Genomic DNA, 23,719 nt, shown 5'->3' with positions numbered 1-23,719 from the left:
TGGAGATACCTGTCAGGGTTCCCATGTTGTGTATCACATCCACCTGAGCACTTCCTGGGAAAGATTTGGGCTTTGGATAGAAAGAAAGTAGGGCAGCTGCTGTTGACGGATATGCTTACTGTACTGCTGTTAGCAAATATGCAGAAGGAAAAATGCCAGCCCTAAAATCAAAAAGGAGCAGATTCTGCTTGATATGAACACAGCTCCCCATGGGCTGCTGCAATGCAGTGGCATCTCAATCCTTTAATTTCTTAATGATATGGCTGCCTCAAACCCTCCAGAACAGGAGACAGTGAGCTCTTAGCATCCATAACACCAATGCCAGCAGCTAGGCAGCCAACAGGAATTGCTCTTTTAATCTCACTGTGCTGCCTGTACTGCCTGAGTTACTTTGTGATGGGAAACAGAGTTTACTTTTGAGCAGTATCTAGGACACTGGAAACCTGACCCTCATTCAAACACAGAATATAATCCAATAAAGGCTAATTATTCCCTTTGTTTAAACAGAATCACACATAGAGCCAAACTGGACAGCTAGGACACCTCTCTGGAAAGGAATGAGAGAGAGAGGTACAAAGAGGCTACATGGTGTATCTGAAACACACTTTGTGTAGCTTTCTATTACACATGCAGGTTTTCCTCTTGCACCTGTTTCTACCACTCAAACACCAAACTATTTAAAGATGGCAAAAGGAGAGAGGCTGGGGAGGGATGTGATTCATTCTTTGCATTCTCTTACCCAATACTTGCAGGTCCTTGATTCCCTTTACGTGACTTGTTTTCAACTTTTTTCCCCATTTTTCAAGGCACTACAAATTTGCAGCTGGAGAGCAGGGAAAATTTGCATTTAAAGGGTTTCAATAAATTGAAGGCCCTTAGGGAGTTTTCCAGAGAAACTGAACTCAATTAAATTAAGGGCCAGGTTTCAGGCATCACTTCTGCTGAAATAAAACACATCCTCCAGCAAGGACATTTCATCAGATGACTAGTTAATATTGGTTCAATATTTACAAAAATTCTCCCCTCTCCTTTAAAAACATGACAATTCACTTTGGAGCATTTCTACTCCATAGCAACTAAAATAAAATAGAGGGGAGGAAAGGCCAAAAAGTAACCTTCTAAGAATGTAACTGCAACTCAGGTCTATTCACTGTATGGGGTGAAAGCTAAAGGAACAGCATTAGTTTACATCTCTTTCCAAAATCCTGTGAAGATACTGTAGAACAGCTCATTTTTTCCTGTCAATCAGTTCTGCAGCCTTTCCCATTTGCTGTGCAGGGTGAACATACAGAGCACCTAAACAGATCTGCTCCCTGTTGTTACCTGCAACATGGACCAACAAGAGCACCAAGCCAAGAGCAGCTGCCCATGTCTCTAGATGCAGTTATATTCTTATACAGAGGAAAAATAAATAAGTACAAATGCTCATCAGGAAAATTCCACTAATTTATTAGATGCCTTGTCCTTTGTAGGATAGTTTGAGCCAAACAAGTCTGCCTATTTAAATACAAAATACCTTCTGAGCCACAGGAGATTCCAGAAATGCCAGAACTCTGAGCTCCCCTCCCTCAACACAGAGAATAATCTCTCCCACCCACTTCTCTGCCCAGGCCTGCAGTGCATCCACATTAGGGTCTCTGGCCCATCTTCTTCAATGTTCGGTTCAGCTGGAATTAGAGAAAGCAAAGGTCAGAAAAATACACAGTGATTGATACACATTGCTGCTCCCCTCAGCAGACCTTATCCAAGGCTCTTAACTCCTTCCTCTCCAACTCTCTGACAAGAGAGCTCTCGAGCTCTCACAGTATGTCAAGCAAAAGGGGAATGAGTAGAACTCTCTCCTTTCCAAGCTAGCAGAGAAAGATGTGGGGAGAAGAGAGGATGCAAACTTGTAGCAGCAGTATCACAACCCTCTATTAAGTCCCCGAATCTCAGAATTTTGCCCTCTGAGTTTCCAGTGCAGAACAACCTCCCCTGGGAGAGTGGAGACAGAATGTCAGCTCTTGGCCAAGCTCAGTGCTGAAGCCATCTATGCTCCAGAAATCTCTGAGGCCATTTTCTAGAGCTATAGTTATGAAGTTAGAGATATGATTTTGGTTGTGTTACTGACAGGGACACATTTACCTAGAGACAATGGAATTCAGCATTCCTGAATAGTAAAACTCTCCTCCTTTTCCACTGTGGCTCAACTGAGTACTTCTTACAAAAACATACCATTCCTCAAAGGCCAGCAGCTGCTGCTTGGAACACCTGCCTTTGCCTAGTGCCTTGCAGAGCCAGGGCTAAGTGCAGCATGGAATTACACAGCTGTCTCACACAAGTGTGGACCCTCGAGGGCCTGCACAGCCCAGTGACTGCCCCATGTTTCCTACAGAGCCACACAGCTCTCCTGCCCAGGCCTCACCTCCTCAAACTTGTGGATCTGGCGGATGAAGAAGTCCCCGTAGCGTCGGGCGACCTTTGTGTCTGCAATATGGATCATGTCCTGGGAAGAGGACAGGATGAGATTAAGAAAAGGACCATGCTACCAGCAGGGAGAGAGCAAGAACTGCCAAACATAAAGATCAACCTAAGGGGCTTCATCCCAGCCATGGTTCAGCACCACACATACCTGACCTGTGCTAGTCCCACAGCACCCATCCAGCTCTCCTTGGGCTGCCTTCCCTCATACCTTTGTCTGGGATGGGTCCCCCATTCACGTGGTATTTACTTCCCACATTCTTACACACTGGTTTTGTCTTCCTTGCAGCAGTTTGACAGTTCCAACCCCAGTTCATGCTTCCCTCTTTTCAGTCATGCTATATGCCCACGACAGCTCGGCTGAGACATGGCATGAGACCTTGCAAGAAGAGGTCTGCTACAAGGACCAAGAACACAGAGTAACCTGATCTCCTTCCTAGCAAGAAACCTAATGGTTACTGCTGTCTTCTTTCACTACAGTCCTACAAGACTCCTTGCTATGCTTCCTGCTGCTGGAGCTCCAGGGCAGATGGCGACAGCTCCACACCTTGTGTTTAGATTCCTCCTAGAGCAGCCACAACTAAATGCTGTTCCAGTGCAAAGCAAACCTGTAAGATGACCAAGCAACATCTCTGCTTTGTCAAACAAAGGAGAGATGTGGGGGACACCAGAAGGACAATCCCACCAGAGACACAAATAGCAGCACTATCTGTCACTCAACTATCACCTCCCAGAACACTGACAAGCAGCTCTCTCTGTCCTGGGGAAGTGTTTGTTTTCTAGTTATGTTGACTGATAAAGCTTTGCCTGTGATATTCCATCACTCTTCTTCCACTGACACTCTTTTCATGCGGGGCTAGAACTTCATTGTGGGCAGGCAAGCTCTATAAATGGCAAAGGAAGAAGGAATGTCTCCCACAGAATGGAACAAAACTAGGTGCTGCCAATTCCAAAATTTCCTAGGTGAAAGAATTTCGCAGGCAGTAAGTGGCAGATACCAACCTTGTCAATATAGAAGTCAACCTCAGAGGCAGACTGGAACTCTCCATCCAGGGCAGATATGCCACTGGTCCATACCAGGTTCTTCATCTTGTGCTTGAAGACGAGCAGCTGGATACGGAACTCCTGCTCTGTGAGGTCTAAGAAGCCGGCCAGCTTCGCCACAGGCATGGTGGTGTAGAGCTTGAGGAAGCTACGGATGGTTGAGAGCTGGGCCTGCTGCTGAACTTCATCAGCGAAGACCTTGAGCTGCTGCAGGAAGGGCTCCTTGTGGTAGTTGGGGTGCACATTGTCATAATTGGGCACCACAGGGGAGAGGAACTTGGGGCAAGCGTAACTGAAGAGCTCCTCGTAGACCTGGGCGTCGCCCTTCTGCATGCGCAGCATCTTGTCCCCGTACTTCTCGCGCAGCTGCAGGTGGATGCTCTCGTCGATGCGCATGGGGTACATGGTGAGCGCGATGGCCAGCAGCGCGTGCATCTGCTCGTTCTGCTTGTTGATCTGACACAGACAGGACAGACACCCTGTCAGCACCATGGCGTGCTCAGGCTTTAGGGTGCCCAAGGGAGCTGGCAGCTGCACTTTGCAGAGGAAGATCCTTTACACAAAGCACTGATGGTCCTAATGCTCAAGGGGGACAGCACAAAGAAGCAGTGCCTCCAGGCAAAGCAAATGGATGAACCACACACCAAGGCTCTTAGAAATAAAAGAGAGGGTGGGCAAGAGGAAGGTGCAGAGTAAATGCATCCAGAGCCATGCAGAACCCAGAAGGCCAGAAGTGCATTTGACTGTTTTGGTACAAGAACATGCAGAGAAGGGGAGGCAGATAGTTTAACAACCATCTTTTGGCAAGGGACAGTTGTCAGGGAGGTCAGTGAAGAATAGACTGAGAAAGAAGATTTATATGAGTATGGGATGAAATGGACAGCTGTGTGGCTGAAACAGACATAACCAACTTTTTGAAGTGTCGTGGAATTAAGACTGGCGGGTTTGGCTAAACAAAGAGTTAGGAATTGATCATAAGGATAAAAAGGAGACCGCAGGTAAAACAGCCACCAAAATCAGGAGGTAAGACAGCTTAGGTAAAAAGAGAAAGGAGCTTTGCTACAGCCAAATCTTTACGACTATCAGATAATGGAAATTCATCTGACAATGGCAGCAACCTGAAGTGCAGCACTGGACTAGAAACACAACTAAATCTGAAGAAGGAAGCATTGACAAGAGTATCATCAGCAGCTCATACTCATTAACAATGCTGCCTAGAGCTAGAGTGCAGATGGACCTGGGACAACAGTATGGAGAACACCCAAAGTAACCAGTAACATAGCTAAGAGAAAATATTGTCACCCATGGCAAAGGAGTTTAGAGGATCCCCAGTCATCACCACCAGCAAAGTCCAGGATAATAAAGCTGAACTGTTAGACACAAGCTACCAGGTGATAGAGGAGGGATGGGAAAGAAGACCCTCCTTCTAGTGGTCTAGTGGTTTTTTCTTTGGGGAAGTGTAGTCTATTCTATCTCTTACCATCTCATACTTGTAGGTTGTCCTCTGAAACATGCTCTTTGTCCTCTGGATGTAGAGGAGGATGTTGGCAAAGACACGGATGGCATCCTGGTAACGCCGCATCATGAGGTAAGCGAAGCCCACATAGTAATAGGTGGTCACCTGGCACTCAGGCACCCGGGAGTACATGCTCTGAGAAGGAAGAAGTAACATGGTATGTTAGGGGAAGCAATCCACACTGCTTGTTAGCCACAATTCAGCCACCTCTGCTTTCAATCCCATCCCAAATACAGAAAAGAAAGGGTTAATTCAGTCTACTTCACCTCCCACCCATCCCTGCAGCAGCTTCCTCACTGTTTTATTAGATCATCCCATTTCCTATGTTTTCCAGTTTCAGCTTCCTGCGAGGACAGGACTCTTGCTTTGTGCCTAACATTGCTCTGCTCAGTTCCCTTTCCCCCTGTTTCACTCCACATCCTGTGCCAGACAGCACATATGTAGATCTGTGCCAAGCCTTGGCCCAAACCCATTGCAGCTGAACTTTTCTTAGCCACAAGCAGCATTCAATTCTAAGGCAAAAACAGCCCAGGTGGGAGCAGGCACAGTGAGAACAGAAGTCAAAAATACAAGAAAGAGTCACTGGCAAAAGTAAGAATGGTGTGTTCAGGTAGTTACCACTACACTACCACTTGTAGTTCCAGCAGTATTCTCTGTAGCAACACTGCATTGCACAACACAGCAAACCTCCTAAAAAACCAGGCAATTGTGCTGCAAGAGCATCAGGCATTATCATATGGCTTGATTTAATGCCAAAGCTCTAGCTCTGCCCAGCCACAAACTCCTGACAACTACAGCAGATACAAACAGTTCCTCGGCTGGAAGATTCAGTACAGCAATTTTTCACCAGCATGCTTCAACAGAGGCATTTGGAAGAGTGTAAAAGAAGAGTTAAAACATGTTGTATTACCTTCTTGTTGAGCTCAATGTTCTCCAGCACCTTAATGGCTTGGTAGTAATCTCCCAGCAGAGAGTGCAGACGCAGCAGCCCAACCAGGCTGAAGTAGCCCAGCATCTTGTACAGGGAGTGGCGCCCATATTCACCAGCCACACTTTCAGGGTCACCTAGGGAAAAAAGGAACCACAATGCCATCCTCCAAGGAAGCAAGCTTCCCTTTCAAAATTTTCTGCTCAAAACAAAGGGAGCAAGGCCTGAAATGTAATCACTGGTACTTCTAACCTAAGGCCAACAGAACCAGTTCTCAGCCAATCCATCCACTGATTATGGGTTTGATCCAGCTCCTAAACAAAGTTAAGCAGCTTGGGTCAAATCAAAGTAAGGCAGCACAGACACCAGTGCTGCTTGGCACCTCCCAAAGCTCACCTCCACTTGTATAGACCTCCAGCTGTCGGTTAATGTTGGATTTGTCAACCAGAGAGTGCAGCACATTAAGGACACTGTGGACGTTCCAGATCTTGGGGTTGGAACGAAGGAAATCAATTTCCTCTTCAGACTTCTTGGCTGTTTTACAGCGGTACTGGCTGAAAGACTGGAACTACAGGAAAAAGCAGAGATTCAGTGATGAGCAGCTTGTCTAGAGATGCTCAGGTAAGTGCAGTAAGCTTACAATTTGCACAACACAAATGCATTACAAGAAACTACAAGCTGCATGGAAAAAAAAAAGTTCCACATGAGATCACATAGAAATCAAAATGGCACATTATACCACCTTTAAAGCACCTAAAAGAATTATACAGCACAGAGGGTAAAGGCCAGGAGACAGACTGAAGCAGAAAAGGATTTCCTAAGCAATTAGGAAAGGCAACTAAACACAAATTTGCTGTCTGGTAGAAAGAAGAACGACCGAGTTATAAGACGTGTTTGCATACACGCATCTTTTCCCCTTATATGCACACGTCCTTTTTGTTCTCAAGATTGACCAGACAACACTTGAGGAATTCCAGGCAGCTCTATAATAAAAAGTTACAGAGAAGAGAATATATTCTCTGAAGAGAAAAACCAATAGCATTTGAGATCTGTACTGCTACACTCAGAACAGTAAGTGGAAAAATATTTCTTAATGTCAAGATCTCAGACAATTACTCCAAATCAGGTCATCAATCTCTCAGTGCACACATAAAGGCCCTACTGACTAAGAAAGACAGAAATTTTGTTCTGAAAGAGAAATAGGCCCAAAAGGACTCCCTAAAGAGCACCCTGTAACTTAAAAATCTGTACGTTTACAACTATTTCATCCACCTGGTAACAAAAGAGTAACAGTGATTACCAAAGATTTTCAACCTGCAATGGCACCCTTGCTATGGAAATCACAGCAAAGGAAGGGATGGAAAATTTCTACAACTAATAAAGGCAAGGCCACCTCAAAATGGCCCAGTTTTATAATCACATACCTGGTATATGAACTCATCAATGATATCCCAGAGCCACTGGTTGGGCAGTTCCAGAGGAGCGGGACCATCAGCATCTGCAGGAGAACAGATGAGAGGGTTAATACCCTTTAAATTAAAGAACACAGAATTTCCCTGAAATGGGAGATGGAGCAGCAGATGAATGAAGCTTTCGGCAGGGCTGAGATGCAGCTTTGACTACCTCAAGTGCCTTCACTTTCAAAAACTATGAACATGCACAGGGTTAATCTCTGGAGTGTGACTGCTCAGCAGCATCAGCTCTCAGAAGCTGCACAGAGACTCCAGGGGTTTATCCTAACTGATCCATTTTCCACATGAGGCTTGGCAGGGAGTCACAAACATTAACATTTGCTCCAAGGGGAGTGAACAACAGTTAAAAGTCATGAAACACTGCAGGTTTTCTTTAGCTTACTGAACCATTTTACTTTTTAATAAAGATAGGTGAAGCAGTTCTCAGCAAGACAGAAAGCTAAGTAAGTTTTATTCTTTACAGTATTTCAGAAAGCACTGTAAACTATTTCTGCTTTTTGTGATTTTAAATCCATGGATGTAAATTGCTCTTCATTCAACAAACATGCAGAGAGCTTACAGACTACCTTTCCCTCTATTATTTATAAACAAACACGTTGCAGTTCTTCTGACCCTTTCTTCAGCTCTTCCCTCTCCAGCTGATCTTTCTCTCCAAAAGTCACAAACCAGAAATTAATTGCAGCAACTCACTGAGGATGTAGTTGAAGAGATTGCAGTAATTGTAATAGGACTCAAATCTCTGCTCCAGTGTGGGCCCCCCCTGCAAAGACAAGTCAGCAGAGTCTGCTTCAACTCAAGCAGGGCAGGAGGGAGTTCATGGGCAACAGCATAAGAAGGACAGTCACAGTAGCAGAGGATCTAGTTCAGGAGTGCTAGAGGCAGTATTCAACCAGCACACCCACCAACATCACCCAGAAAACCAGAAATTGTAGCACTGTTGTCCCACAAAACAGGGATGACTTTTCCTATGCAGACAGCTTCTCCCAGGATGTCAAACCTCCTGTGAATATTCTGCATTTAACCTTCCCTGTTCCCCTCTACTGTTCAGATTCAAGAGCTTCCCATTACCTTCACCAACTTTCCTTCCCTTCTGTGCTCATGAGAATTCCTAATAGACCAACAATTCTGTTTCTGGACATCATTTCTAAGCACTTGACCTACTGGTTCTTGTTTCAGCTGGACACACTGAGTCTGAGAACCAGGAACAGCACAGCCTGAGAAACCAGTTTCTCCTGTTGAAGCCTGGCTTGGGCTAACACAGCAGCCTTTTAAGTGTCCATTTCTCCACCCCCTGGTCCACAGTAAAAACTGCAGGTATTACTTATTTACCCATAAGTCATGCATCTATTGAGACTTTTTTCTTTAAGAACTAAATACTACAATTGTCTCACTGATTAGAGTCTTAAAAATAAGCTTTAAAAAAGCAAAGTTTGTTTTTGTTTCACAGAGCATTATTCCTTTCATTTCCTTCTTCTCCATCCTTTATGGTACCCACATTTCCCTTTTCACAAGGCACTCTGATTCCATGTGAGGTTTTTCATGGCAAATAACGTACCTTCCTCTTGTGACACCCCTTCTCACTGCCTGCTCATTTGAAGAGGAGCCACAAAGAACCACACATAAGTAATAAAAAGGAAAATTCAGTTACCTTCCAACACCCCCTTCTTCCCTTACTCACTAACCATCACATTTGCTGTTAGCAACAAAGAGCCTCCTGAACACTCAGATCCAGTCTCCTGATTCATCTGAGCTACCAGAGAAACCTGTACACTCATCACCACCAAGCTTGGACAGCTAATGAGCCTGAAATAGACAGTCATGTCTTTCTTGCTTTTCAGCAATCAGTGAATCCTTACTAAACTAACAAAAGCAATAATTTTAATTAACAAAGGCAAGAATTTCCCTAAAATCAATGTGACTTAGAGCTCATGAACCCATGCAATTTTGCCTTGCAAAGATTAGGGGACCACTGATACTGCAGTGGCAGCAAGACTTGTCAAGTTTGCTGGCACAGAGAAGGCAGCACAAAATCCACAAGAAGACACAGGGCCAACACTCACGCTGACTTTGGCATAGATGTGCCTGTAGTACAGCTCCTTGTATAGGATCAGGAAAACTGCATCTGGAAAAGACCACAGAGGAGCACATTAGCAAGCCACAAGGCCTGAGAGCCTCCTGCCACAACAATGAAAGGAGGCACAAAAAGACACTTTGCTCAAGTCTGACTTCTTGCCAGGCATCTGCTGAAGGAGCTGCCAGAGTGAACAAAGGCGACTGACTCAGGCAGCAACAACTCTGTGCACCTGCTAACTCAGGATCAGGAGGGATTCAGTTCCTTCTCTCCCTGAGAACCCAAGGGAAAGTGGAAGACTCACCATTTCCAACCTGAGGAGCAATGGCCTCAGCCTCTGGCCATGGAGTGTTCTTAAAAAACCTTTCTGTCAGTTTTGTCCAGCTGAAAAACAGACACACATGTGGTATGAAAAGCCACGTCTCACTCAGCATGACAGTGCTGGAGTCAGAGATGACAACAGAGAGAGGCCTTGGACTTGGTGAAAACTGAGGGCATGACATACCCCTGATAGTAAGTCCAATGTTGAAGCAAATGATGAGAATCACAAACTAAGCAGTGAGACTTCAATTTATCTCCCAGGCACAAAACAGACATGTATGTTACTTCCACATTCCCTTCATGTCAAGCTGACACAGCTATAAGCAGGAATGGAAGTAGCTGTTGGGAAGGGACGCAAAAGATACACCTGACGGCTTTCTGCAAACTGCCTGACTAGCACCACTGAGAGCCCTCTCTGCAGCCTCCACTCCTTTTAGGCTAGGCCTGACATCTCCCTTCAGACAGATCACAACTCCTGTATACTCACATTAGCCTCATGGGCTGGAAATACCTAGGAGTTTTTTTCCCACAGTAACCAAACCAAACCTGTTTCAGAGAAAGCCCAAGTCTGGAACAGCAGAGGTAGTGAGCCCTTCCTTTTAACAGCATCACAGTTAAAATAGTGATTTCCATCTGCTGAAAAATAGTATTGTACCTGTTCTCATAAATGTCCTGGATCTCGTACACCTTCTGATCAATAACATCACTGGAAACGCGGCTGGCCTGGAGCTCGTACACCTTCTGGTCAATGAGATCTGACACCGTCTTGTGAAAATACTGGATGAAGTTTTTGATTACTTCGGGGATCACCTGGTAGGTCTGCTGTTCGTACTGGCGTTCGTAGGCCAGGTCCTGCTTGGGGTCTCCTGCGGAGAAGAAGGAGCAGTGAGGCAGCGGCCGCACGGCCCGGCCCCACAGACCCGGCGGGCCCGGGGCCCTCACACTCACCCGTGTGCATATCATAGTCGTTGGAGTACGCGTAGGGGTCGTAGGCAGCCTGTGGGGAGAGGGCGGCAGTGAGTCCCCGCGAACAGCCCGGACCCGGACCCGGACCCAGACCCAGACCCAGACCCGACCCCCGCGCCCCGGCGCCCCGGCCTCACCTCGTTGTCGTAGTCCTCCCCCGGGTAGGCCATGGCGGCGGCGCGGCACGGAAAGGGCTCCGGCCGGAAACGCGGGACTGGCGCGGCGCGGGCACAGGGGCGGGGCAGGCGGGGAGGCGGGTGAGCCTTTCTATTGGCTAAAGCAACTGCCTGTCTTCAGCCTGCTGAGCCGCCACGGGCCGGCCGTGGCCTTCTTCTCTTTCTGATTGGAGAAAACAACTGCCCGTCAGGCTCTCCTGCCCACAGCCTCCACTTCCCGCCCCGCCTCCCTCCTATCCGCTTCCTCCCCATTGGCTGCATGCACGGGTTGTGTCGCCTTTCATTGGCCGAGAGGACGCGGCCCGCCCCGTTGCTATGGCGACGCCCCGCCTCTCTCCGCGGCCCGGGCCGTGACGGGATGGAGGGCGGCGATGGGGCTGACGGGGCGCCCGGCTCGGGGCCCGAACCGGGACCGGGACCGGAGTCAGAGCCGGGGCCGGAGTCGGAGCCACAGCCGCGCATCGCGCTGCCGCCACTGGGACCGGGCGCACCCCTCGGTTACCTGCACGTCCTGTGGCAGCGGGAGGAGCCCGCGGGCAAGATCCCGGCCCGCCGCCTGCGCAGGGCCGCCCGCCTCCACCGCCGGCTGGGGCCCACGGGCAAGGAGGCGCACGGTGAGCGGCGGAACGGCCCCTGCTGCGGCCGGCTCCGCACGGGTTGCGGGAGGGAGGCGGGCTCTGTTCAGAGCGCGGCTGGGGAGCCCCCGGCGCTGCCAGGGGAGGGTGCCCGTCAGGAGCGGGCGGCTTCGGGAGGAGACGGGGAGAACCATCCTTACCTGGAGCCTTGATCTGCTTCCCGTTCTCCGGAGCCGGTAGCAGCGGGATTTGGCCCCGCACTTGTGCTCCGGGATGGAGTGTTTCAGTAGGGAAACGTGCCTTTTTCCTCGGTGCTTTCCAGTAATTGCTTTCTTTCCTCCGTAGCTCTGAAAAGGCTGCGTGAAGCTGCCAATAGCAATGATTTGGACACAGGTAAGGCTTCTGTCAGCCCCACTTGGGACCTCTTCTTGGAATGACAGTGTCTCTAGGGCTCTTACTTTTGGAGAGGAGGAAGTGAGTGCAGGTGGTTTGTGGACAGGATGCTTTAGATGCTTCAGATCTAGAAAATGGTTTTTTAAAGCCCAGCTTTTGTTCTCTGAGCAGAGTGGGGCTGGTTATTGTGTTCACTTTTTCACTGCACCTGGTTCATAGTGTTAGTTTTCCATCTGCTTGGAGCTAAAGCAGCACTGCACTGTCCCAGCTGTTTTGGTATGTTCTTTTGCCCTGTTGTTAGCAGCAAGAGATATGTTTTGATTTAGGTGGAAAAGTTACAATTAATTAAGCCATACCCTGTATAATGAGGCAGCCTGACCCAGTAGATTAGAACCAGGGCCAGAGCTGGACTCTTCTGGTTTCTGCAAAATTCCCTTATGGTCCATAAATTCTGCTTTCCTGATGTCCAACCTCAACACTACATCTTTCTCTCTCAGACTTTGGTAATTGAAGCATATCAGAGTTAGTTTATAAAAACTTAAAAGTTTTAGTAGTTTTTGCAATCTGTGTTCCTACAAAAATAACTTAATGACAACTTTGCTAGGTGCTGGCTAAGAGTAATAAAAGAACAACACGGTATTTATAATTAATAAATATTTATTGATTAGGAATAAGAAATCAGCTTAAAAGGTAATTAAAACCATTAACTAAAATTACTAAAAAGTTCTGACATTTCTGACAATTCCCCCCTTTGGAAGTGATCTTAATTTTCCTTTAAGATTACTTCCACTTAAATCATTGAGCATCTAGCCATTAAAATAGAAAAATTTTATTTGTGTTTTGTAATAAGATATCATAGATCATTCATTCCAAATTGGGGTATTATCTCTTTTAACAATACCTTGGTAACTTCTCTTGCTTTGTTGGTGCAAGCAGCTATCCAAAAAATGTGTCAGCTAAAGCCAATAGGTATCAGTATCCTTCTTGTCGAGGTAACTCAGAAAAATCTGTTTGCCTGTAAACTCAAGACAGTTTCCTCTTTTTGTAGTCCCTCAAAGATGTCTTCTGTAGGGCCGTGGATTGTGTTGCAAACATATTTTACACTTGCTGACTACACTTCAGATTCCTGGTGTTTTCACACTAATTACTTGATGTTTTAAGTTATCTCTAATAGCTTCTGCTCTCCAGTGTGTTTTTCTGTGTTTATCTTTGGCTGCTTGTCTCATCACTGCTTGAAGTACTATGTGTGGTATGTCATTCCATTTCTCTTTCTTTTGGCAACATAACATCAACTCTAAAATACCATTTTGGTGTAAAATACCATGAACTGACCATTTTTCTTTATTATCTAATAGATAATCTAGCCACCAAATAATACAATATTCTATTACCTGTGTCCAAGTTAAAGAATTGCTTTTAAATTCTTTCCAGTGCTGCAAAGTACAACCTAAAGGCAAACATTTGGGTATTCCCGTCTCCTGGGCTCGAGAAGGAGAAGGGAAGCCCGCAGTAAATAGGGATTCCAGCAATGACTAAAACGGACACGAGAGAGCGCTCTGTGCACACCAATGCAATTCCGGTCACTGGAGCGCCAGCAGAGAGCTCTGAGCAAACGATCCTTGCTTTGACAATTTACATTTCCCAAACACTTAGTACTCACCAAATATCCTAAAATTCACATACAATGGCTTCAACACTCTTACAGCCAACGAATTTTCATACAAACTCAGTTTATACTTATGACACACTCACATTACCACACACTAGCATTTTCCAGCACTAATAGATACCATAGGCTTCAATAAACACAGCAATATCTGGGCAAAGCCCTTCCACAGCGTGGCTCTTTGTGCAAGCAGCACTGTCTGACTAATTTGTGGGCAAAGCAGAGGGTGAAGACTCAAACCACACCTTTTGGTAGTCACTTATATAGTTTTACAAATACAGTTTTCCAGTGTGACTCAAACAGAATTCCATTAATATTCACTTACAGAGTTTTACACTAACTTTTAATAGGAAATAGCAACTATATCATCACTTTCTTAACTCTTAATATGTTAGAGAGTGCAAGCTTATGATTAAGTATACCTTTTAAAACCTTCAGTAATGTCTTAATAAAGTCCCAGGGCTTTTTGCCTTGAACTCACTTGGATCAGATGATTGAAAAATTTCCCTGAAAAAAGTCTGTCAGTGTGCACCAAAGTCCTTGTTCCTGTAAGTCTGTGGAACATCAAATGTGTTGTCTCACCTGGGTCACCAGCAAATTGTTCAAAATTGTACCAAATCCTTCAAAATTGTGGGAGTAAATAAACCCCTCTAACACTTTCTTGTTAGTGTTATTGTGTTACAAAGATGTTACTTTGTTGTTGGCCAGGAGGGATTTGTGTGGCTCACAAATTCTGGCCTCCCCTTAGACACAGATATAAAACTTCTTCACTTATTTATACTTTTTAGCAAACAAAGAAATTAATGTTTGTTGGTATAAATTACATAATTCTCTCTTATTAATTAGTACACTGTCCTCTGTGGGTTATTGACTTCTCACTTCTCATGCTAGTTAGTCCATATTTTCAGTTGTTTTATTATCTTTTTCCTCTGGTAGGGATTTTCCAACACATACACTGAGTCCTTGTTAGTCCCTTCTTTATCTTCTGGTTTCTGCAAAGTCCTTGTGGTCCATAAATTCTACATTCCACATGTCCAGCCTCAACCATACATCTTTCTCTGGTTTTGTTCATTGAAGCATATCAGAATCAGTTTATCAAAAGTTAAAGTTGGTAGTTTCCCCAGGCTGTGTTCCTACAAAAGTACGTTATGACAGCTGTGCTAAGTACTGGCTAAGAATAATTTAGGAATCACACACACTTTATAATTGCATATATAGATTATGATTAACTAAAGCAATTAATTTAGAAGTTAATTAAAATCACTAACTAAAATTATTTAAAAGATTTATAATTTCCAACAGGAAGATGAAAGAATGTAGTTTTATGGAAGTCTTGGTTTCAATCCACATTGGATTTGATAGACAGGTTCCCATGTTTACAGTCCTCTTGTCTCTTGTTTACTCTGCAATTTGAGGAAGTGTGCTATGATTAATTTATTTTTCATCCACAAGTAAACATCTTTGCTGTTTCCTGTGGTGGCACTGGGTGGAGAGGTTATGTCATTCCTACTTGGTCCAGGGGAAGAGTAGCTAAATTGTTCCTATATGGTTCTCACTGGGGCACTGTCAGTTTCCCATTCTTTCTTCTGAAGTATCAAACATTCCATGTTAACACCACTTCCATGTTTTTAGGTGATCTTTTCAGTTCTGTACCCCACTTGAAGTAGGATGTGTACAGGAAGAGATTCAAAGGTGGCTATAATTCACTTTCTGGAAGCTGAGATGAATGGTGACTTTCAGTGGCCTGAAACAGTCTCGACTGTTCTAGAATATGCTGTTTAAATATCTCAAAATGTAGTGAACCTGTCAGCATTTTAAACAGCTATGGAATGAGCTCTATTGTACACACCAGGTAGTATATCAGGGTGATCTCAAAACAGCAGAAGTAACAGCACTTACAGATGCCCCTAACACATGTTGTGTAGGTGCTATTTTTATGCCCCTGATCTTTCCACCCTTTACTGATCTCTTTGCTTGGCTCTTGGCAGGTTGGTGCATTCCACTTCCTGTTCCCAAACTGTAGCCACCATTGGTTAGGAAAGGGCCACTGAAATAATAATAACAGGTGTGAAGAAGTGGCTTTTCTCACTACCTGTGCTTACACTGTGAAACTTCTGACCACGGCTCCATGTTGACATCAAAAGTTTACACAGGTGCAGAAAATGACTGTGAAAATCCACAGGGAAAGCCCTTGGAGGGATAGTAGTAAGCACAGGATGCTAATTCCAGCTTGGGAAGTGCCTGAGATGCAGCTGACTAAAGCCAAGAGTTAGCCCCATGTCCTTCCTATCCTTTTGTATTCTTCTCTAGGTATTTGCTGCTGATTGTCCTTGGAGCTTGAAAATGTGGCTAGGTGGATCTTTAGCCGTTAGAGCTGTTGGCTTATCTTTCATGGCAACGTGTGGAAGGTGGTGAAGGCTGAATCAGAGGGTGGAGGTTCTGCTGGTTCTGCTGAGCTAGGATACTGGTGGGAACTGGTTCAAGTCCAGTTGACTTAGCAGCTGGTAGCGCGTTTCTGTACCCCCAAAAGAGCAGACAGCATCACCTCTCTGATCAGGTGCCCCTCCAGCTTACCTGCTTTTTTCTCCTTGGTTCTGTCAGTGCAGCAACTCCTGGAGGATGGAGCTGACCCCTGTGCTGCGGACGACAAGGGCCGGACAGCCCTGCACTTTGCCTCCTGCAATGGCAACGATCACATTGGTGAGTGGAGGGCGAGTTCTGTCTTCCAGCCTCTCTGTGCTGGGAATTTTGAAGGGTGCTCTTTATTTTTCTTCAGCACCTGTCAGAGGTTGCTCTTTTCTGTTCGTTTTGTGTCATAGTTGCCAACTCTGGACTCAGGATTTGGAAGGGGAGCAGTCCCAGTTCTAGGACTGTACTGGTGCAGAGGGAAGGGTGTCCTTCCTCCCAGTTCTTCGCATCAGGGAGCCCAGGAGCAGTGGCACTGCATGGCCTTGTGCTGGGTCCTTCTGCATTGCTGTGCAAAGCTCTGTCCCTGTCTCAGTAAGGAAGCTGATGAGCTGAACAGAAGCACCTGTAGGGCAGCCTGGTGGCTGCCACATGGACCTGTGGGGCAAAGGGAAGGGACTGATGTGTCTCTGTTTCCTTGTTTCTAGTCCAACTGCTTCTGGACCATGGGGCTGACCCAAACCAGAGAGATGGGCTGGGCAATACTCCCTTACACTTGGGTAAGTGCCACGCAGATGAGCTTTGCATGCAGAAAAGTGAGGTGAGAATCTCCTTACTGTTCCTTTCCTCTCCACCTTCCTCTTGCCTGTGCCTCACAGAATGCATCCCCAAATTTAAGGACCTAGAAGGGACTCTGCATTTCATTAGATTCACTCCTCACAAAGATTTAAAGTCAAAGAAAAGGTTTTAAAAAATTTATTTCCCTCCCTTTGCCAGCCCCAAGGAGTGCAAGATCTGTTCCAGATAGAGTACTCAGGCTTGAGTGGGTGGGTACCTTAGCATTTGGGCCGTTCCTCTTTCCTCTGGCAGAGAAGCCCTTTGGGAAGCAGCAAGCTCTTTGCTGGAGCAGAAACTCATTTTTGTTTGTACCTCTGAGTTGTGTGTCCTGTGTTTTCCCTCCCCAGCTGCCTGCACGAACCACGTTCCTGTCATCACCACGCTGCTGCGCGGAGGTAACATTTCCTCTATAACAGTTACAGCCTGTTCCCTTCCTGCCCTGTTGAAACTCTCCAGGGACACCAAATCCTGGTGACAGACCTCACTGTCCCTGCTCGTGCATCTTGCAGGGGCCAGAGTTGATGCCTTGGATCGAGCTGGCAGAACCCCACTGCACCTGGCTAAGTCAAAGCTGAATATCCTGCAGGAAGGATTCTCCCACAGCCTGGAGGCTGTACGCCTTGAAGTGAAACAGGTAAAAGAAACAGCCCCATGTTTTGGTAATGGGGTGCAGCCCCTGGCAGCCTCCTGCCCCCTTTATTAAATGCCTGTCTGTACGCTCTTAACTGCTGTGGGAAGAGTTTAACTTCCATTTTCAGAGACCTTCCTTTTTCCCAGCCTCTACTTTAATTTTTTCCAAGGCCTCCCTTGGCTCTGGTAAGCTAAGGATGCATTGAGTGGATTCTTGGGCTGTATGAAGCATAGTCTTTTCTTCAACCATGATATAAGAGAGGCCTTGTGGCAGGAGAAGGACGAGGCACGAGGCTGTAGCTGTGCTGTACATATTCTCTGTATTCCTAACGCAATCTGTCCTGCTCCAGTATGTAGAGGCATGGAATAGGAAAGCATTCCTGGGCCTGCAAATGCATGGGGCATGGGCCTCACTTCAGGAGCCACATCGACACAAGGATTTTTATCGTCTGTCCATGAGCAGATCCTGCTGGAATTAGAAGTCCCTGCTCCTCACAGTGAGGAGAGCTGACTAGCCATAAAGAAAAGTTTGGTGCTTTCAGGGCTAGACCTTTTGCTGCTTCAGCTGGGCTTATCTCTCTTCCCTGTTCTTAACCAGGCACAAGGATCACAGCTAGTCCATCTGTGACTGGTGACTCATTGGACTCTGATGCTGCCATTAGTGCCATGTAGTTGCTTTGCCTGGGTTTGTCTCTAGGGGTCGTGTACTCTGTCATGTTCTGCAGCTTCAAGGCTGTGTGCTTGACAATTTAATTTTTCCTGTAGAGACACTCCAGCCCGGTGCTGCTCTCTGATGTTTGCCTCTTACGCCTGTTTGTTTCAGATTATCCAGATGTTGCGGGAATACCTGGACCGTCTGGGGAGGCATGAGCAAAAGGAACAGCTGGATGACCTCTGCTCCAGGCTACAGATGACTAGCACAAAGGAGCAGGTAGGCAGCATTGAGCTGCTCTCACTCACCTTCTTGCACTGGGGCTCCTGCATTTGGGAGAATGCAACTGCATGAGCAGTGGGGCATTGCAGACATGGTTATTGCTCACATTGGGGCAAGTGGGCAAGTTACATGATGACTCATGGTACTCCTTTAGGTGAAAATTCAAAATGCAGAAAGCATGACAGTGCCAAGCAGCAGGGAAGCTGAGGATCAGATGGGCTGAGGACAGTCAGTTCAAGGCCAGGATCAGCACAACTGCATAGGGTTGCAGGGCCTGGGGGTTTTTTCATACAAAAGACTGGCCCCTAGAAGCAGGCTTAGAGGAAATAGCCCTGATATCATATTTGAGTTTTGGGTAATGTAGCAACATGCTGGTATTTTAGGGACTGGCTAAATCATACAGAATGGAAATCAAGCATCACCTCTTGAAGAATGGGGAGAAACTCCAATTGCCTTAGATTAGGGCTTGTTTGATGATGAGGACAGTGGCCCTTCTGCATGATTCTTGGCACCAAAAGCATCCTGTCCTAGTATAAGTTCAGCATGGGCATTACTGGCAATTCTAGTGCAAAGGTGGTCCCTGCTGCATGGGGGTTTCTTCTGTGGGGCTGGGTGGCTGCACAGCTGCATTCCCCTCCCTGATGGCCATCTGTATTCTGTCAGGTGGATGAGGTTACAGACCTCCTGGCCAGCTTCACGTCACTCAGCCTGCAGATGCAGAAGATGGACAACAGGTAATGGGCTGCCAAATAATATTCCTGCAGCAGCAGGAGAAGCCTTAGAGAGAAAAGGAAGCTGAAGTTTGCTTCTAAGATCACTGACTAAACATAGTTGCCAGCAGCCATTCCTGCCCAGACTGACTCTCCAGTGGTGCTCAGACTGTTCCTGTCGGTGCTGCCACAGCTGCCCCACAGGAAGGCAGCAGGCTTTGCACAACAAAGGCAACAGACAAGAATGGTGCAGCTGTGACTTTGGGGTAAAAGAGCTGCTCTGCTTTTTACCTTAGGGGCTGGCGATGACTAGGGTACCCTTTCCAGAGATATTTTGCCTTCTCCTAAGTACATCAGCTCAATGTAGGTGGTGACCAATGCCATGTGCAGTTACCAGCTTTTACTAGTGCACTCAGCAGCTGGCCAGCATCACAGAAAAGCTTGGAACATTCCTGCTTGGAAAAGGCATCTTTTGCCCCCTCCATACTGCTCAATTGCATGAGGGAGAAAGTGAATGCCTTGAACAGCGCAAGGCTTTGTGCTGTGAGAAGAACACACATTTAATTCTGCATGCTAGAAGCTGAGCAAACATTCTGCCTTAAGAAACATGCACTGAGGCTTAATCCTCACCTTCCCCAGAGCCTGCTATCAGAGAGCAGAGAATGTATCTGGTTGCAAATGGGATACAAAGTTTTTCATGGCTAGACTAACACCTTTCACTGGACCCATTTTTTAAGTCTGCTGCCAAGTTAGTGCTAAAATATTACAGTGTAACACTTCCAAAAAGTACCCAGCTAGCAGGTCAGAGCTGCCCTGTTGCAAGAACAAGGATGGGGGGGTGACAATCTTAACGCAGTTCTAGTCAGACACCTACGTCTTGCAAAAAAGCCCCACCATAACTAACATTTCCTGCTACTGGCAGTCTCAGGCAAGAGGTCCAGTTGTGACAGGAGGATGGAGGTGGATTTACCTCTGCCTCAGCACCACCAAACCCATTGCTCAGCCATTCTCCATCTCTTGCTTGTCATGGAGAACCTTAAGTGCAGTGTGAGAAACGAATTATGGTTTATGCTGGGAGCCTGAAGTGATGCAGCTATGAAGGATGCAGGGAGATGCTCCTGCTGCTCTCTTGCTTCTGCCCACTGTGGTTAGCAATGAAGATTTAGGTTGCTTTGTTGTGGAGCAGAGATCCAGGAAATCTCATTGATAGGGCACCTACAGCAACAGGGTGATAGGAACATGTCAGTAGTGATCTGAGTTCCCACCTATGTACCAGACCATGGTGTGCTGGTAGCCACACCTATCCCACAGCTTGAGAGTCACTGGTTTGAAAGAGGTTATTATTAAGATTCACCTTAAATACACAGCAACTACAGTTTGGAGAGTTCTTCAGAGATCTTTAGGTCAGCATGCTCTCTGATACCTGCCTCTTGTCCAGGAAGAGGCTGAGTGGACTTCTGTTCAAAGCTGAGATACCAGAAATAGGCATGGCTTTTAGATGGGTTCATCTGTGGGCTGCTGGAGAACACAGCTGGGAGCAGCAGTCCCATGGCTGGGCTGGAGCTGTCACTGTGCATATTCATTATGATATGCTGGATGGGAAGGATGCCGAGAGGGTGGGAGACAATCTGACCTTTTTGTATTTTCAACTTCAATAAAATCCTGTCATCCTTTTGTGACTCCTCGGCCAAGTTCTCTTTTCCAAAGCGACCCATTTCTCTTTCTTTACGTCTGTTCCAGGCCCCATGCACAGCACTGGACTTGCTAAACACTACTCTCATACCTGGTCCTCAAATCAGAAATGACAACACAAAGTTGTTTGAGTTCAATCACCATTCTGTTTGCAGATCGAAGTACAGGGTTGCTGGCTGACCTTTTCTGATCCTGACTTCCACAGCCAAGAAATCCAAATTTAAAATCTAGGTAGTTGCTGTGAAACTGTACAAACAGAGGAGACGGAATCTCAGCAGGGGTGCTTCAAGCTGCAAGATGAGATATTTTGCAGAGAGGAAAAGCAGCCTTGCCCAGTGGCAGAAGTCATGTCTTGCCCCATGCTGAATTAAATGGCTGTGCTTTGAAGAGACAGCAAGGATGAGGGGCTGGGGAGGGACATCTGGGCGGGGTAGAGAACTTCCAGCGTGGCCCCTATGTGAGGAGCAGCTGTCCTTCATGTCCAGTCTTTACTGACCTTGTCTCTTCCCATCTTTACAGCCCAGCCTTGATGTCCACATACACCCAGCTGCCAGCGCTTCTGCCCTCAGCAGCCTTGTTGCTGAGGAGACCATTAAGGTGCCTGAAGAGCACGTGGCTAAAATGCTCTTTATCCCTGCAGTTACTTCAGTTGCTGACGTTGTCTCTAAGTAGACAGCTCTTGCAACCTTTCCTCAAACCCAGGAACACATCTAGCTGAGACTCTGAGTGAAGCTTTTAGTCTCGGCACACGTGATGTTGTCGACAGGTTTTCATGTTTTTTTCTTGCCTAGTGATGGGTTTTTTCTTAACAGCTCCTGACAGAGGGGAAAGGTGGGGGTGCTGCAGCCAGCCAGGAGCAATTGTCTTGCTGCTTTGCCACACTGCTCCCACCATGGCAGGAGAGGCAATAAAAACCAAATGGCTATAGGAAGTTTTGCCACTGCTTTAGCAGTAACACCAGGTAAGAAAGAGAAAAGCACATCTGGTTTTCAGTGGAGAAAAAAAATGTATCACATAGGAATTGTATTCTATGAATCATCACAGTCAGTTCTGCTTTCCTGCCTCAGGGCTTGAAGCTGTGGGCTGCCCTGAGCCCTATCATTTGTTTGGCACTGGATGGAGAAAAGTTTCAGGTTTCTTTGCATCAGCCAGTCATACCCAGAGCCTTAACTACCCTGTCATGCTCAGCAACTGTATCCAGAATGAGAATTAGGTGCTGGGCAGGAAAGAAGCTGTTCCAGGGAAGGAGAAAGCATGGCTTCCCACTGTGCTGGGAGCTGTTGACTGGCACTGCCTGGTTTTCTTTCTGCTTCTGGCCTAGAGGCTTCAGCTTCTCCCAGCAGCTTTTCTCTGTCCGTGCACCCTGTGCCACAGATTTCCCTGCACAACCCGTGACGCTGGTGGCAGTTCTCTGTGTCTCCCAGAGATGTCTGCTGCAGTAATGGAGAATAGAAACAACAGCACAGGTTTCCCTCTGCTATTTATTTTGCCATTAGAATCAGTCCAAACTCCTTATTTTCTTTGTGCTACACCATCAAATGCATCCCCCAGATCCCTTCCTGGGTAATGATTAGTCCCCATCTCAGGGCCATGATATCAACTGGGGCTTTAGGCTTTGGTTCCCCCTCACCACTACCTGACCTCCAAATACATTCTATCTCCTCTCCTGATTCAGAGCATGGGATCTGCAGAATTCCCAGCCATTGAACTCAGCAGCAACTTCCCTGGCTCTAAGGCTGCTGCTGTACTGTAAGATGCAGCCAAAACCAGCCAGACTGAGGATCTGCCTTGAGCAAGCAAACAGCTGAGAACCTGCTTGTGTCTCACAGAGGAGCCATATCAGAAGCAGCAGCTCTGACAAGGCCTCCCAGCAAAGCTGCATGGATATTACTAAGCAAATGACCTTTCTCTGGAGCAGTCACTTCACCCACACAATCGAGTGCAAAGCACACACTGCAATGTCTGTGAACATCAAGAATTTGTTCAGCTCTTCAGCAGCCAAAATAATTAATCTCCAACAGCTAAACTCATTTACTTTCTCCCCCTTTGCCTTTCTAGCAGACTTCAAATCCAGCACAGCAATTATCTGTGCTGCTAAGGAAGCCCCATGAAGCGTCTTTGGTAAACTTCTCACCCTTTCATGCACTTCCTTTTTTCACTCTGTGAGCAAAGGTCTCTTCCATCACAGAAAAATATAGTTACAAAAAGATGCCTTCTTCATGCATTGTGCCTGGCCAGCCTGGGGAGCAGCCCTGAGCAGGCCAGGGCTCATGGGGTGACTAGGAGGAGGAATCAGCAAGTTTTGATTAGGAAGATAATAAAGGAGGTATGGCAAACAGCGTTCCTCTGGGATTTTTTTATGAAATCTCTCAGAGGGGAAGAGAGCACATGGAAGAATTAAAATAATCACCTGGCAACTTGCTAGTGCTGGTCATAGATTAGCAACCAGCAGCTAAACCCAAAAGCAAATAACAAGAATTTCCTTCCCAGGGCTGCCAGATTTACACACAGGGTCATAAACAGGATGAGTTTCTTGGCACTGGGCTGGCACTTCCCAGTATGTCAGGCTCCTGTCACACATGCCAGGGAGATGCCAGACACCAGAATCAGCACACAGTTGGCAGGACTAAGTTACTCCACAGAGAAGAGCTGATGCTTACCACTAGATGCAAAACCCTGACCTGCTCACACCTCTCCCATTTCATCTACCCTGTTCCAGACCTTGGAACAGCTGCACTCTACTGATGTGGCAAACCAGTCCCTGCAGGGTTAAAGACAAGCTTGTCAGCCTGAGTGATGAAAAGTAGGATAGAAAATAAGAGAAAAGAGTAATTAATTAAGGCAAGAAGCTGGGAGCAGAGACTGCAGAATGCCAATCAGTCTGGAGGGAAGGCTGCGTGGAAAGCAGCAATCAAACTCCTT

At 46.5% G+C, this 23,719-nt stretch overlaps 2 protein-coding genes across 3 annotated transcripts; one reads left to right on the top strand and one right to left on the bottom strand.

The window, feature by feature from the left end:
- Positions 1–1,440: 1,440 nt before the first annotated feature.
- On the bottom strand, positions 1,441–10,982 carry EIF3L (eukaryotic translation initiation factor 3 subunit L). The gene is made up of 13 exons (XM_058805029.1): positions 10,916–10,982; positions 10,761–10,809; positions 10,468–10,678; positions 9,796–9,875; positions 9,481–9,542; positions 8,111–8,180; positions 7,373–7,446; positions 6,345–6,516; positions 5,931–6,085; positions 4,985–5,155; positions 3,463–3,960; positions 2,405–2,485; positions 1,441–1,667 (listed from the first exon to the last, which is right to left on the bottom strand). The coding sequence occupies exons 1-13, from the start codon at positions 10,946–10,948 to the stop codon at positions 1,629–1,631; spliced, it is 1,695 nt and encodes a 564-aa protein (XP_058661012.1). The 5' UTR covers positions 10,949–10,982; the 3' UTR covers positions 1,441–1,628.
- Positions 10,983–11,312: 330 nt separating this feature from the next.
- On the top strand, positions 11,313–23,044 carry ANKRD54 (ankyrin repeat domain 54). 2 transcript variants are annotated; one of them, XM_058805089.1, is made up of 10 exons: positions 11,384–11,568; positions 11,875–11,922; positions 16,190–16,288; positions 16,408–16,588; positions 16,702–16,773; positions 17,179–17,226; positions 17,341–17,465; positions 18,285–18,392; positions 19,059–19,129; positions 22,473–23,044. In XM_058805089.1, exons 2-10 carry the CDS (start codon positions 11,908–11,910, stop codon positions 22,603–22,605), a joined length of 852 nt encoding a protein of 283 aa, XP_058661072.1. In that variant the 5' UTR covers positions 11,384–11,568; positions 11,875–11,907; the 3' UTR covers positions 22,606–23,044. The 2 variants fall into 2 exon arrangements, with proteins under 2 accessions (XP_058661073.1, XP_058661072.1); XM_058805090.1 differs by lacking the exons at positions 16,408–16,588; positions 22,473–23,044 and having other exon boundaries at positions 11,313–11,568; positions 19,059–20,764.
- Positions 23,045–23,719: the final 675 nt, after the last annotated feature.

Source organism: Ammospiza caudacuta, chromosome 5 (genome assembly GCF_027887145.1).
Source record: "Ammospiza caudacuta isolate bAmmCau1 chromosome 5, bAmmCau1.pri, whole genome shotgun sequence".
Lineage (NCBI taxonomy): Eukaryota > Metazoa > Chordata > Aves > Passeriformes > Passerellidae > Ammospiza > Ammospiza caudacuta.
Note: the sequence above shows the minus strand (reverse complement) of the source record. Positions and strands in the feature narration are given on the sequence as shown.

Coding starts and splice junctions, on each gene's coding strand:
- ANKRD54 (XM_058805089.1), top strand. Junction 18,393..19,058: donor TGACTAGCACAAAGGAGCAG/GTAGGCAGCATT, acceptor GTATTCTGTCAG/GTGGATGAGGTTACAGACCT. Junction 19,130..22,472: donor ATGCAGAAGATGGACAACAG/GTAATGGGCTGC, acceptor CTCCTGATTCAG/AGCATGGGATCTGCAGAATT.
- EIF3L (XM_058805029.1), bottom strand. CDS start 10,948: ATGGCCTACCCGGGGGAGGACTACGACAACGAG. Junction 6,086..6,344: donor GGAGGTCTATACAAGTGGAG/GTGAGCTTTGGG, acceptor TTTTTTCCCTAG/GTGACCCTGAAAGTGTGGCT. Junction 2,486..3,462: donor TTGACTTCTATATTGACAAG/GTTGGTATCTGC, acceptor TCCTCTTCCCAG/GACATGATCCATATTGCAGA.